The 14,881-nt window shown below is 41.5% G+C and overlaps 1 protein-coding gene across 1 annotated transcript in view; it reads left to right on the top strand.

The window, feature by feature from the left end:
• The window catches only part of ST8SIA4 (ST8 alpha-N-acetyl-neuraminide alpha-2,8-sialyltransferase 4), a 288,178-nt gene that overhangs the window by 184,803 nt on the left and 88,494 nt on the right, over positions 1-14,881 (top strand). The window contains exon 4 of the mRNA XM_040342799.1: positions 8,138-8,431. Coding sequence (XP_040198733.1) covers positions 8,138-8,431 — 294 coding nt within the window. The remainder of the gene's footprint in view (positions 1-8,137; positions 8,432-14,881) is intronic.

Genomic DNA, 14,881 nt, shown 5'->3' with positions numbered 1-14,881 from the left:
CGAACGGAAGGATAGGAACGCCCAGTCACGCAGTCATCAGAACCCGGAAGCCCTGGAAAACATCAGGATATAAAGGTATGTAACGATAAAAAAAAAAATTACCTGCCGAAATTTAATCTCCTTAGTATGCTGGCTCTGCTAGATGCAATTTAATTTTTTTTATTTTTGGGTGAACCCCCGCTTTAATATTTTACCCCAACTATCTTTGATTTAATATAAAGAATGTATGTTGGTTTTGTTTATATGTTTTATTATTGTCAGACATATAAAAATAATAAAAATCATTTTTTTAGTTTGGAAAATATGAAATGTTGTACATTGATATATTGTATTCTTCTTTTTTACCCGCATATGTAATTTAGGGCTCCTTTTTGTATGCTTTCCCAGTTGTACCTCCTGTTGAAATTTTTTTTTTTTGCAGAGCTCATTAGTTAATGCTCAGATTTACACATACAGTACAAGAGATTAGGTTATAGCAGTGATTCGTTCATTTCCCTTACCTCTCCCTGCTCATAGCAGAAACCTATGTTTCAATCAGGCCGCGTACACACGGTACACGGTACACACCATCAGTTAAAAAATCATGTCAGAACGTGGTGATGTAAAACACAACGACGTGCAGAAAAAAACGAAGTTCAATGGTTCCAAGCATGCGTCGACTTGATTCTGAGCATGCGCAGGTTTTTAACCGATGCTTTTGCATACTAACCATCGGTTTTGACCTATAGGTTATCAGTCCATCGCTTAAATTTTAAAGCAAATTCTCTTTTTTTTGACCGAAGGATAATTGACCGATGGGGCCCACACACGATCGGTTTGGATCGATGAAACGGTCCTTCAGTCCGTTTTCATCGGTTTTTACCGACCGTGTGTAGGTGGCCATAGAGACTTTAGAAAGTCTAACATTTGTTGTTTACCCCAAAAATTATTTAATGTTAAAAATATTTTTCTATATTAAAATAGAATATCATTTATGCAATCTTCTCATTTGGACAGATAATTTTACAGGTCTTACAGAATATTCTAGAATTTTTTATATCTTTATGCTGGATTTTTTATTAAAGCCTCGTTCACACCATACATGCAGAATAACTGATAGAAACAAATAGCAGATTTCACTTGCAGAGACATGAGTTTTACATCAGTTTTCATGCACTTTTTTTTGTATGCACAGACTGGCATTCCATCCTGTGTCATCTCCCCTCATCAGTACCCTTCTCATCAGTGCCTCTATCATCAGTGATCCCCACATCGGAGATCCATACATCAGATACTCATCTTTATAGACTTCTCACCAGGGACCCCTTCATCATAGAAAAGAAATGTCATCAGCATAGCAAGGATTCCTCAAAAGGGTCCAAAGCTTTATTCCGTGTTCACATGATAAATATACAGCAACATTTCGGAACCATACTTTTTTTTCAGAATGATAACGATGCATGGTAAACTTGCATTCAGTCCAAAAAAAAATGCAGAGGTTCCTGTCAAGAAGCCACTTGCCTGATGAAGGGGCCCTTCATCAGGCAAATGGCTTCTTGACAGGAACCACTGCATATTTTTTGTGGATCGAATCCAAGTTTACCATGCATCGTTATCATTCTGAAAAAAACGTTTTTTATCTCAATACAATATTACACAAGATTATTGTTATTTTATTTTATTTATAATTATATATATATATATATATATATATATATATATATATATATATATATATATATATATATATATATATATATATATATATATATATATAGTGACATTAGCATATGCAGACCTAGTGCTCCTAGTGCTGCCACACAAAATATTGACACTTTGGGACCAATTTGGACATTTTTACTTAGGGGTGTACTCACTTTTGTTGCAGCAGTTTAGACATTAATGGCTGTGTGTTGAGTTATTTTGAGGGGACAGCAAATTTACACTGTTATACAAGCTGTACACTCACTACTTTACATTGTAGCAAAGTGTAATTTCTTCAGTGTTGTCACATGAAAAAATATATAATAAAATATTTAGGAAAATGTGAGGGGTGTACTCACTTTTGTGAGATAGTGTATATACTATCTATATACAGTATATCTGTTTGTCCTGTTTATCATTGAAAGTGAAAGAAAAGCCCAAATTTCCCCAGAAATTGAATAGAGGGGGAATCATCATCATATGGGGGCACTAGTTCTGGTGGCCTGGGGGTCCCCAGGGATTTTATGATGTTTAGAACTTTTGTCGTGTGTATGTATACGGTGTGTAAATATATATATATATATATATATATATATATATATATATTCAGGGCTCAAAATTTCAAGTCCTGAGCCACTAGCCAGGCCTTAAGAGTTACTCGCCACCAGTTGCCCCAACCAACACTTCCCCTGTCCCACCCCTAAGTCCGCCCCTAAACACGACCTTGTAAATTATCTCATGAAATTACACTGTTAAATATTTTAAACAGAATTACGTTCCAAAAATAAATATTAACAAAAGTAACATAAAGCATATCAGTACCCATCTGTGCAGCCTCAGTGTGCCCCATCAATGCAGCCTTACTGCGCCCCATCAATGCAGCCTTACTGTGCCCCATCAATGCAGCCTTACTGTGCCCCATTAATGCAGCCTTACTGTGCCCCATCAATGCAGCATTACAGTGCACCATCAATGCAGTATTACAGTGCCCCATCACTTGCAGCCTTACTGTGCCCCATCACTTGCAGCCTTACTGTGCCCCATCACTTGCAGCCTTACTGTGCCCCATCACTTGCAGCCTTACTGTGCCCCATCACTTGCAGCCTTACTGTGCCCCATCACTTGCAGCCTTACAGTGCCCCATCACTTGCAGCCTTACAGTGCCCCATCACTTGCAGCCTTACAGTGCCCCATCACTTGCAGCCTTACAGTGCCCCATCACTTGCAGCCTTACAGTGCCCCATCACTTGCAGCCTTACAGTGCCCCATCACTTGCAGCCTTACAGTGTCCCATCACTTGCAGCCTTACAGTGCCCCATCAATGTAGCATTACTGTGCCCCATCAATGTAGCATTACTGTGCCCCATCAATGTAGCATTACTGTACACAGCTCTTGGTGCAGACTGACATGGTTTCAGCCCATTCAAATGAAAGGGCTGAAATCGCACAGAACCTGGAAGGCATGTGAATCGCAAAGGAACGCAGAGCATGTTCCTATGTGATTTGTGCTGTGAACCAGTCCTGAGTCTTGGAGCCCATTGCTGAAAAAGGTCAGGCACTTGGCTTCACTAACTTGCCTGACAGGGGGGGGGGGGGCACTGACACCCGGAGCAATTGCCCTGAATCTCTAGCAAAGTTTCCCCTCAATAGCAGACAGCTTGTCTTTGAAGATGGGAAGGGGGCAAGTTGTCAAAGAAGAATACTGGCAGTGATTTTGGGGTTAAGAGCATGCTGTATGTGTTAGGGGCACACTTTGGGAGGGGAGAGAAATTGTTCTGGAAGGGGGGGAGCTGAATAAAAAACAATTTCTCTTCCCTCCTAAAATGCCCCCCTAGCACATACAGCATGCTCTTATCCCCAAAATCACTGCAAGTATTCTTTTTTGACAACTTGCCCCCTGTCTCTGTGTCTCCTTCTCCTGCAAGTGCCAAGCATTAATATTGTGTACAGACCTCAGATCAGCATGTCCCGTCCTCCTGAGTGCTGTGGGTTCATTCTCCTCCCCCCTCCTTCCCTCCTGACATCCGAGCTAAGGAGAAGGGGGGGGGGGAGGGTGAGGGGGGACTTCAGTCCGAGTGTTAGTGTGAGGTGGGCAGGGAGAGATACCTCGCAGCTGTGGAAACAGGAACACCCCACAGCCAAGCAGCAAGCCAGTCACTGGAGCGGAGGTAAGAGAACCAGCATGACTCCCCAGCAGCACTAGCGCGGAGGAGGAAGTGAAATCCTCCTCTGCTTTCAACGTGGGCAGTGACGTCACTGGTTGCCAGACGCCAAGCGGCTATAGCAACCAGTGATTATTAGTAGTAGGTGGAAGAGGTGGAAGCAGAGCCAGAGGTCCACCTCTGTTCCCAGACTGTCACTTTCATTGCAGGACACTGTATTGTCCTGCAATGAATGTGTCCTACTGCAGTCCAGCCCTGCCGCCTGACAGTTTCCTGGCTGATCGCTTCAGCCAGAAAACTGTCAGCCTGATTCACCCCCCTCCTCACTCGCCCTGGAAAATTTTATACTCGCAAAATGCGAGTAAAAGAGTGAATTTTTGAGGGCTGTATATATATATATATATATATTGTAATCTCATGCCGTTTGCATGTTCTGTGCATTTTAATTAGTGATAAGGATATGCATTTGGTAACACATTGTAAATTATCAATTAACTGTAGTACTTAAACTGCATGATTCAATCTGTTTTAACTGCCTTTTTATGCTTCATTTCCTGCACTCAAATTTTATTACTCAATTAAGTTAAAAGTTACAAAATGGCACAAGTTGGAAAAATTGTGATGGCTAAAAGTCAAGCGAGTAGATTACCTACTGTAATACTTACCCTTATTAAGTGAATAGAAATGGTCGAAAGAACATATGTCAGAAGAACTGTATTTACATATTTGATATACTAATGAAAGGAGTGGACATTTATATTACTAGTCCTCAGTGTGCTATTGTAGGTTTGTAGTGAAAAAAGCGAACTGCTCTGCTTACGTATATACATTTGTGGGCAAAAATAAAAAAGGACTGTATTTTGTGTATGTTACAGGAGAGTTTGCATACATTGATGGATATACTGTATGCCATCTATGTTACAATCAACCCAATTCATGTAACTATCTCCATAGGATAAAGTAAACCTGTATGTTGTCCACATAGAACAAGGCAACAGTGTCATTTTAGCTTAGACCTCCCAGCTGTATATTATTATTTTGTAGGTCTCCACTGCTCTGCTCAGCTGCTCCCAGAGGAGGAAGCCCTATGTGAGCCACAGTTTCCATAGCTTGCACAGGAATATGGACTTTCTTTGTGGCAATGTTAAAGTGATAGTAAAGCCTTTTTAAATAATAATAAAAAAAAAACATTTATGTCATACTGACATGCTCTGTGCAGTTGGTTTTGCACAGAGCAGCCCCAATCCTCCTTTTCTCAGCTTCCCCACTGGCGCTCTTGGCCCCTCCCTCCTGCCAAGGGCCCCCAGAGAAAGCAGCTTGCAATGGGGGCACCTAAGCTGCAGCTCTGTGTGTCCATTCAAGGGTGGTGGTAGCAAGAGAAATACAATTAATTATACTTTATGCCAGGGATCGACAAATCCCGGGCGCCAGGTCGCCATGGCGACTAGAAATAGTGTCCTGGCGACTTGGCTTGGAAGGTGGGCAAAAAAATAAAACATTTTTTTTTTTTTTTTTTGTGAGCTGGTGCCATCTGGTGGTGAGCCGTTGGTATTACAAGTTATTACCACCAGATGTGAGCTGGCACCATCTGGTGGTGGCCGTTGGTATTACAAGTTAAGCATTACAAGTTAAACAGCAATTCTAATGTAATTTTTCACTATTTTCACTGCCATCTTCTTCCCTCTAATTAGAACCCCCAAACATTATATATATTTTTTATCCCAACACCCTAGAGAATAAAATGGCGATCGTTGCAATACTTTTTGTCACGCCGCATTTGCGCAGCGGTCTTACAAGCGCACTTTTTTGGAAAAAAAATACACTTTTTTTTAATTAAAAAATAAGACAACAGTAAAGTTATCCCCATTTTTTTTTAATATTATGAAAGATAATGTTACGCCGAGTAAATTCATACCCAACATGACACGCTTCAAAATTGCGTTTGAACACCTTTAACATATGCGGGCGCTGCTCATGTATGTGTTCGCTTCTGCGCACAAGCTCGTCGGGACGGGATGCGTTTTCTGGCTCCTAACTTTTTTAGCTGGCTCCTAGATTCCAAGCAAATTTGTCAACCCCTGCTTTATGCATTATTATTTTCTTTTACAAAGTGTATAATTGTATTAGTATTTGTTATTTTAATATCTAACCTACATATAGCTTAATGCTTAACTCCAGGTGAATATAAAAGACACAAATTAATGCCATAACCATAATTGAATTTATTTTTGAAATTAAGCAGGACAGGTACCTGAAATGGACAAAAAGATTCAGTCTGCTAGTGCAGTGTGGTTTAAGTTTGATTCTATACACTGCAATGTTTATGCTGCCCAGCTCCCAGGGATGATGCCAGGTGCTGAAATTGAGGGACAACATGCATGTTACTTGCACCTGACATGACCTCTGAACTCTGTGTATTACTTAATCTTGACCCCTCAACTCTGTGCATTACCTAATCCAGACTCTTGAACTTCTGTTATTACTTTCTGTTGACCCCTGAACTCTGCATTACTTAATCCTGACCTCTAAACTCTGTACATTACCTTATCCTGACTCTAAACCCTCTTTATTAATTACGCCTGACCCTTGAGCCCTCTTAATTACTTACTCCTGACCCCTGAATTCTCTGTATTACTTAATCCTGACCCCTGAAGTCTGTGATTTACTTGAAGCGGAACTTCACCTTAAAAGGGAAGTTCTGCTTTATGTAACTCTATCCTGCATTTTGTGTGTTACTTAATCTTGACCCTTTCACTCTGACCTCTAAACTCTCTCTTATTGGGCTCTGAGTGTTACTTAATCCTGGCCTAACTCCCTGCATTACTTATTCCTGACCCCTACATTCTATGCCTTACACCAGGGCTTGACAAATCCCGAAAACTAGGTCATCATAGCGACTATAAATTGCATCTTGGTGCCTGTGCATTTGTCAGTCCCAGGGGTGTAGCTTGGGAGGCATAGCCGGGCGCCACGGAAGTCATGGATGAACTGGGCCAGTTTGTGTATGGGGGTAGGGAGGGGCAGCGCTGTGAGGATGGGTTAAAGCTGAAAAGGCACAAGAATGTGTAGAGCGGGTTAGGGGAGATGCAGAGCTTTCGGGAAGTAGGAGGGGCGGGTTAGCAGAGGATTGGAGCTGACAGGGGGAGCAGAGCCCCTGGCAGGAAGTGTCCCCTGTGCAGCTCCTGTACTCCTGTTCTGGGCTCCTGAAGCTCCTCCAACAGGATCCACTGGGTGATGGTCCAGGCTAAGCTGTCCAGAGAGACTCTCAGCCTGACCTTGGAGCAGGAACCAGGGCACTGAACAGGCTCAGCAATGGCTCAGATTCAGACACCCCCTCGCAGGAGACCCCTGGGCGGGCTCCGACTGTGGCTCTTAGTCAGTTCTCAGGAGCCCCACCCCCTGGACAGCCTGGAGACTGTGTGCCAATTATTAGTGCAGCCTCATCAATGCAGCCTCATCAGTGCCCATCATTGCAGCCTCATCAGTGCCCATCAGTGCAGCCTCATATGTGACCATCAGTGCAGCCTCATTAATGCCCATCAGTGCTGCCTCATCAGTCCCCATCAGTGGAGCCTCACCAGTGCCCATCAGTGCATCAGAGAGATGAGCTCATCAGTCTCCTACATCTTCTTTACTGTCCATTCATAGGCTGGAGGTACGGAGTCAATTTGTATATAAAAGTAAATTGCAGCAGAGGAAAATCAGTTTTTAGGCCAGAGAGATCTGTGCTGTATGGCAAAGCTGTAATTCTCAGGACTGGAAGAGCAGAAATACAAATTTAAATACATTTAAAACAGCTCCATTATAATCAAAAAGGAAGAGAGGCCCGCTCAGAATGGGGAAAACCTCATAAAGATAACCCCAGAAGCCAGCCAAAAATACCAGGATATGGTAAAAATATATTCTGTAAAACATTGTGACTTTCTGGTCTCCATACTAAAGGATTGGGTATCTGTTGACTCTTTATAGATGGAGGGTGCTTTTTTAAAATCCCTACCCCTATTTTTTATTATTGTTGTATTTTAATGTATATCCAATAGAATTTGTATTTTTTATATTTACTGCCTCATGTAGTGCCTACAAAATCCGACAAAGGCTGAGTTGGCCTCTCTCTTCCTTTTTGTCATAGTTTGGATGTTGGCAAGGTAGGGTCCTCCTTCCCAAGCTCCATTATATTGTATTTCATCTGTGTATTTAGCAGTTTGCCTGGAGTTTGGCTTTACATTTTAGGTTGGACCTTTCTTAAATAATGGCACAGAACCACTCTAAACATATTTATTTTGATATTTTAGGTGCAACTTGGCTCCGGTGGTTGAATTTGCATCTGACGTTGGAACCAAATCAGATTTTATTACCATGAACCCCTCGGTGGTACAAAGAGCGTTTGGAGGCTTTCGTAATGAGACTGACCGGCAGAAGTTTGTACATAGACTCTCCATGCTTAATGACAGTGTCCTGTGGATTCCAGCCTTCATGGTCAAAGGTGGAGAGAAACATGTTGAGTGGGTTAATGCACTAATCCTTAAAAACAAACTAAGAGTACGAACTGCCTACCCATCATTGAGACTCATTCATGCTGTCAGAGGGTAAGTAGCTGAAAATGATTACTTTGTCCTGGCAACAATTGATTTCTCAAGTAAATTTTTTTCTAAAAGAATGATTTATGTGAAGGCTTAAAAAGGAATATATAATTTGACTGGCACTGTGTGTTCATTTTACAGAATAACTTCTTATTTCAGTACAATACTAAGCAGTGATCTATAGTGAACGCATGAACTTATGGTTAAAGTGAGCATTATAGAGCGCTTTAGTGTTTAACCTTTTGTTATATTCTTTCATTTGTGAAGAAGGATGACTATAATGTGGAAGTTTTAAATATATATTGTGGTATGTTTGAACTAAAGTGAAATTGTTATTCCCTGCGGTTAGCTCTGTATGCGATGCTGAACAGCTGTTCTTTTTGTCTTAGTGAAGCATGCAAAGCTTAAAAAGTAAGGAGTAACAGGTTAAGTACAGAATGCATTGTAATCTGTATATACATTCACATGCCGTCACCAATTCATGTGATTTTTTTTTCACATTTTAAACCATTGTTTTATTTTCCTTTATTAGTACTGCTATTTTCTGCATTGTCTGACAAATTATCTATGGCTAACATATTTAATGAAGGACGTTTGTTTTTAAAGGCTCATGCCTGCTGAGAAGCTTAGGCTTAACTATAACCCCCACTTATTTTAACCACAACTCACCTTGCCCCCCAAAAAGACACAGAGACTACTTTAAGTTGGAAGTAGGGCAAGGCCACAGCTTTGTTGAACATATCAAGTATAACAACCATCAAAATACCACCAAGCCAGTCACGGTTATACCGTGGGCATCTATAACAAACCTGTATAGTCTAAGAGGCCTGTCTCCAGTGGATCCGAAGCGGGGGGAAGCAGGGCGGCCACCCGAGAGTGACCCAATGGATGAGGCAGGGCTTTGGGGCTCCTAGAGTGGGGGGGAGTTGGTGAGCCACAGTGGGAGGCCTATGAGAGCCACAGCCATGGCCTGAAGTACTCCGGGAGCCATGTCTGGACCCGGGGTGAGAAAAAGAGCCAGCGCCATCAGCACCAGTGGCTCCCGCATTCAGTCCAGAGGAACTAGTAGTGGCCCTAGGAGGGCTGGGGCTCAGTCTGGAGGTTGCGCGGATGGCCCTGCGGACCAGCCGTGGAGATCATTATGGGAGGGGAGGTGGGGGCTGGGGGAACAGTCTCACCAGCAATCAAAGGCAGGAGCAAGTCAGCTTGGCCTCTTGCTAGTAGATCCCTGACCCTCTTGACCAAGGCGTCCGTGTCCATGGCGAATCCGGGAGGGGAACTCTTTCTGTTGGGAATGCAGGGAAACTACTCTTGTGATGTCAGATTCTCTTAAAAGTAGTGGGACGTGCCTCAGCGTAGCCTTTTCTAGAGTTTGGGCTCCACCCAGTGACCTTGTGCCATTGTAGCAAATCCCAACGGAGCCACTTCGACTCCCTGATTGGGTTGATGCCCCGCTTAGTTGCCAAGCATCCAGCAGTCAAGGCTCCCTTTCCTTAGGGTGAGGCGGGTCAAGGGGCCTTCATTCATATTGGCAAATTACCGCGTTCTCTGTGCAGGGCAGCTGGCAAATGCATGTGCATCCAACTTAGAGCTGTGTGCAGGCAGTCTATAGTGGATGCACACCCTTTGGCTGCACGGCCTAAATTGCATGACGAAGTGCCTCTGTATTCAGATCAGTGCACCTGCTCCTTGACATGTGATTGTGCCCTTGCCAGCGCTGTGTGCACTTCCACTAATATGGGCTGCCTGCATTCAGCTTCGAGGTGGATGCAGATGGATCTGCCAGAGGCTCTGCACAGAGGATGGGAATAATTGCCCATCTGAATGAGACCTAAAGCTGGCCATACATGGTTTGAATTTCAGCCAGCTCAGCAGAGACCGGCCGAATTTTGATGTATATATGGGCAAAGAGGTTGTACAGAAGTTGATCGCCCTGATTTTCCCCACTCAATCAATAGCCCAATGCGCTGATCAGTTTTTTTTTTTTCGTTCAACCCGCGTTTTCAAAGGAAAAAAACTGACTAGTTCCCCCATCCACATTGAGTGTGTGACTCCTCCTATTGTATTCTGACAGCAGGGAGGATTCACACACAGAATGTGGATGGGGGAATTCTATTGGCCTAAACTGATGAAAACATTTACATTTTTTTTATTGGATATGTATTAAAGCAACAAGTAAACATGGTTGTTTTTTTTCAAACTTGGCGCTCTTTTTTTTGTTTATAGCGCAAAAAATAAAAATGCAGAGGTGATCAAATACCACCAAAATAAATCTCTATTTTTAGGAAAAAAAAGGACATCAATTTTATTTGGGTACATCCACGCAATTGTTGGTTAAAGTAACGCAGTGCTGTATCGCAAAAAATGGCCTGGTCATTAAGGAGTAAATGGTTAAACAAACAGCCTGGCACTGTCAGTTTGATAATAGAGGCTTAATGTGTGCACTGTAAGAAGTATCAAAAAAGACCTGTGACATTTTCAAAAGGATTTTAGTACATCTGATTTCTTTTTTATATAGTTGTTATATATGATGTAAGTTTCTTTTTTCCTCCCAACTGAAGGATATTATCACAGAGTACAAACAGCCTGAGACAGCCTGAGACAATCGGATATGTTATCCTTTTATCATCAAATTATCTAAAAAAATGTACTTAACTGAATTAACTGAATGTCTGTTGTTTGTCATGCATGTGATATAAAAACTACAGAAAGCATTATCTAAACTTTTACCACACAGTTTAAATAAGTGAAAGCTAAACTCAAGACAGTACATAAAATACACTATTGAAACGGATATATGTGAAAGTTTTTACCTTCCAAAAGATTTATATTGTATTTAGAGTCTATGCAACCCTTCTAGAAAGCAAAGGCTGGTCTAAGATCTTTTTTTTCTGCCTTATTTAAGAAATCTAGCCTGGTCCTTTACCCTCCCTAACCTGCTTAAAGGCGCAGCAGCCCACCCTTGGGTCATTGTTGTCCTCTCCACGCTTAGTAACAGGTCTAGACAGCTTTGTGCAAAGAAATAGTGCCCTGATTGGCTCAGAGTGTGCATCCTTCTTCTCCAAGTATGAGTGCTACTGAGCAAGAGATTATAGAAAACTAAAGACATATTCAGGTTCTTACACGATTTGTATTTAACCACTCGAGTCCCAAGTCCCTTTTTCAATGCCATTGTCTGATCCTGGTGGGTGTTAATGCGGGAACTGATGGCTTTCAGTGTCAGGTGTAGTATAAAGCCCAGGTACTGAATTAATCATATCATTGGCTTGCAATCCTGATACAGAATGCTCAGTCAGAATATTGTGTTTCAGCACAGTACCGCACAATGCTTTTGCATCATCTTTTCCCCTATGATGTCATCAGAGCTTTTTGTGCAATCCAGCAATCATCTTTAAATAGGGCAGAGCTGGTCCAGCACTGTCATACTTACCCGGAAGCAGACCACTGAGCTTTTGTTTATTATTTTATGTGATCTAGTGCTGCAGATGACCATGAAGGGCTTGCAATCCTGATACAGAATGCTCAGTCAGAATATTGTGTTTCAGCACAGTACCGCACAATGCTTTTGCATCATCTTTTCCCCTATGATGTCATCAGAGCTTTTTGTGCAATCCAGCAATCATCTTTAAATAGGGCAGAGCTGGTCCAGCACTGTCATACTTACCCGGAAGCAGACCACTGAGCTTTTGTTTATTATTTTATGTGATCTAGTGCTGCAGATGACCATGAAGGGCTACAAAAGGTCTCCCCCATCCTGATAACGATCCCCGGTATAGAAGTTTTGCAAAAAATAAATACCTTATTTATCGGCGTATAACACACACTTTTTCCGCTTAAAATCAGGAGGAAATCGTGGGTGCGTGTTGTATGCTGATATCGCTTTATTTTACCAACGGGATTGGGCGGGGGTGTCATGAGGGCCATCCCGCCTCTCCTAGCCCTGAGACAGCACGCCAGTGTGCTATAAAGATTTAAAAAAATTACTGCGAGTCCCTTCACATCCTTTGAAGTGTCATAGCCCGCAAATACCTCATTCTCCCTGTTCTTTCTGGCCGCTCTCCTTCTCCAGCTCCTCCTCCCCCTCCGAGTGTAGCAAAAAAACGAAAAGAACTCTGGACAGCCGCACTCCGAAATGACTTAAAATAAAGTTGGTCTTTTAATGTAAAAAGTACATACAGGCACTGCAAACAACGGATACAGATTGGCCGACGCGTTTCACGCTGCAATTCAGCGCTTAGTCATGGCTAACATAGGTTCACACTGAAAAAACATATATACCCATACCACCATCATGTGAGAAAACATTCGCCTATGGCGAGGCTAGATCAATTAAACAATTAGACAGTTGATTGCATTCATATATTTTCTTTCTTTTTCGTTTTTTATTCCTTATTTTATATACACATAAATATAACTTTAAGTGGAGTCACACATTAGTTACAATAGTTACTTTGCCTATTTGGAGACCCTAAGATATATATAGGTGTGGTTTGTCTATTCACATGTCCTAGGCATATGTATGGTTTTATTTTGGTTTTTTTTTTTTTTTTTTCTTCACTTCAACATGTTAATTGCAAGATAGGTTACATCACCTGCTCCATATAAATTGGTTTTAATATGTATGCAATCAACTGTCTAATTGTTTAATTGATCTAGCCTCGCCATAGGCGAATGTTTTCTCACATGATGGTGGTATGGGTATATATGTTTTTTCAGTGTGAACCTATGTTAGCCATGACTAAGCGCTGAATTGCAGCGTGAAACGCGTCGGCCAATCTGTATCCGTTGTTTGCAGTGCCTGTATGTACTTTTTACATTAAAAGACCAACTTTATTTTAAGTCATTTTGGAGTGCGGCTGTCCAGAGTTCTTTTCGTTTTTTTGCTATAATCAGCATTGCCGGCACCCTGGTGGTTCAAACTACCCTTGATGATCTACGAGACTCACCTGGAGCGGTGAAAGAAATTGTCCCCTCCGAGTGTAGTTTAAGATTGGAGGAGGAACACACATAAATCCTATGTACGAGGTATCTTCATACAACTAGGATCACTAGCCAAAAAGAAACGTAATAAAAAAATAGACGAAGTAACTGTAAAATTTAATACTTTGGACTCAATGAACAAAAATGACCCCTCGCCCACCCTAAAAGCTGAAATATTCCAGTTGAGACATGAATTACGCTCGATGCTAATAGATTCGTATGATGTTAAACTGAGAAGACTTAAAGCAAACTCTTATGCAACTAGTAATAAAGCTGGAAAGATGTTGGCTAACCGAATTAAAGGTTATAGGACTAAAACTAAAATTCCTCATCTTTTTGACCCCGCCACTCAAAACAAGATAGTACTCCCTCAGAAAATAGCTGATGAATTTGGTTCATATTATGGCAATCTTTATAACCTTGATAAAGATGGCAATACACATATACCTTCTATAAATGAGATTCAATCTTTCCTTTCTCGAATTAATTTACCTAAATTGTCGGAAAATTATCTAAAAACGCTTAATGCTCCCTTTAGTGACATGGAACTGATAAATACCATTGATTCCCTACCTATAGCCAAAGCACCTGGCCCAGATGGCTTCACGAGTGAATATATTAAGTTATACAAGACATTACTAATCCCACATATGAAAAATGTGTTTAACCATTCTGCCAAAATTTCCTCCTTTCCAAAGGAAATGCTATCTGCACTAATTTTGACTCTCCCTAAACCTGGAAAAGACCCGACAACTCCTCCAAATTTCCGTCCTATTTCCCTTCTCAACATCGATATAAAAATCTATGCCAAAACAATATCTAATAGACTGGTAGACTTAATTCCAAATTTAGTACATACGGATCAAGCGGGGTTCACCAAGGGTCGTCAAGCCTCTGATGCGACCAGACGTCTAATAAACATTATTCACAATATAAATATAACGGGAACGCCTTCTCTGCTCCTATCCTTGGATGCTGAGAAGGCGTTCGATAGGATTAATTGGGATTATTTATCCTTAACTCTCCAGAAATTTGGATTTGGGGGCTTTATTTTGAATTCCATACTAGCTCTGTACTCTAATCCTAATGCACAAGTTCTAGCTTCCGGCCTTTTATCTAGAAGTTTTACCATATCCAACGGGACTAGACAAGGATGCCCTTTATCCCCCTTAATATTTAATCTATTAATGGAGCCTTTAGCCGAACACGTAAGAACTAACCCTAAAATTTCAGGAGTGGATATAGGGAAGCAAACTCATAAGATTAGCCTATTTGCTGATGATGTGATACTGATGTTAACATGCCCATTTACCTCCCTAGCTGAAGTACAAAATTTACTACTCTGGTTTAGCAAGATATCTTACTACAAAGTGAATGCTTCTAAGTCATCAATCCTAGACATAGGTATAGACGCAGTAACTAGCGCTATACTACAACATAACTTTCCATACAACTGGGCAGATTCCGAAATTCCAT

The sequence above is a fragment of the Rana temporaria genome, chromosome 1 (assembly GCF_905171775.1).
Source record: "Rana temporaria chromosome 1, aRanTem1.1, whole genome shotgun sequence".
In the NCBI taxonomy this organism is placed as follows: domain Eukaryota; kingdom Metazoa; phylum Chordata; class Amphibia; order Anura; family Ranidae; genus Rana; species Rana temporaria.
The sequence above is the reverse complement of the archived record's forward strand: the minus strand, read 5'-3'. Positions and strand labels throughout refer to the sequence as shown.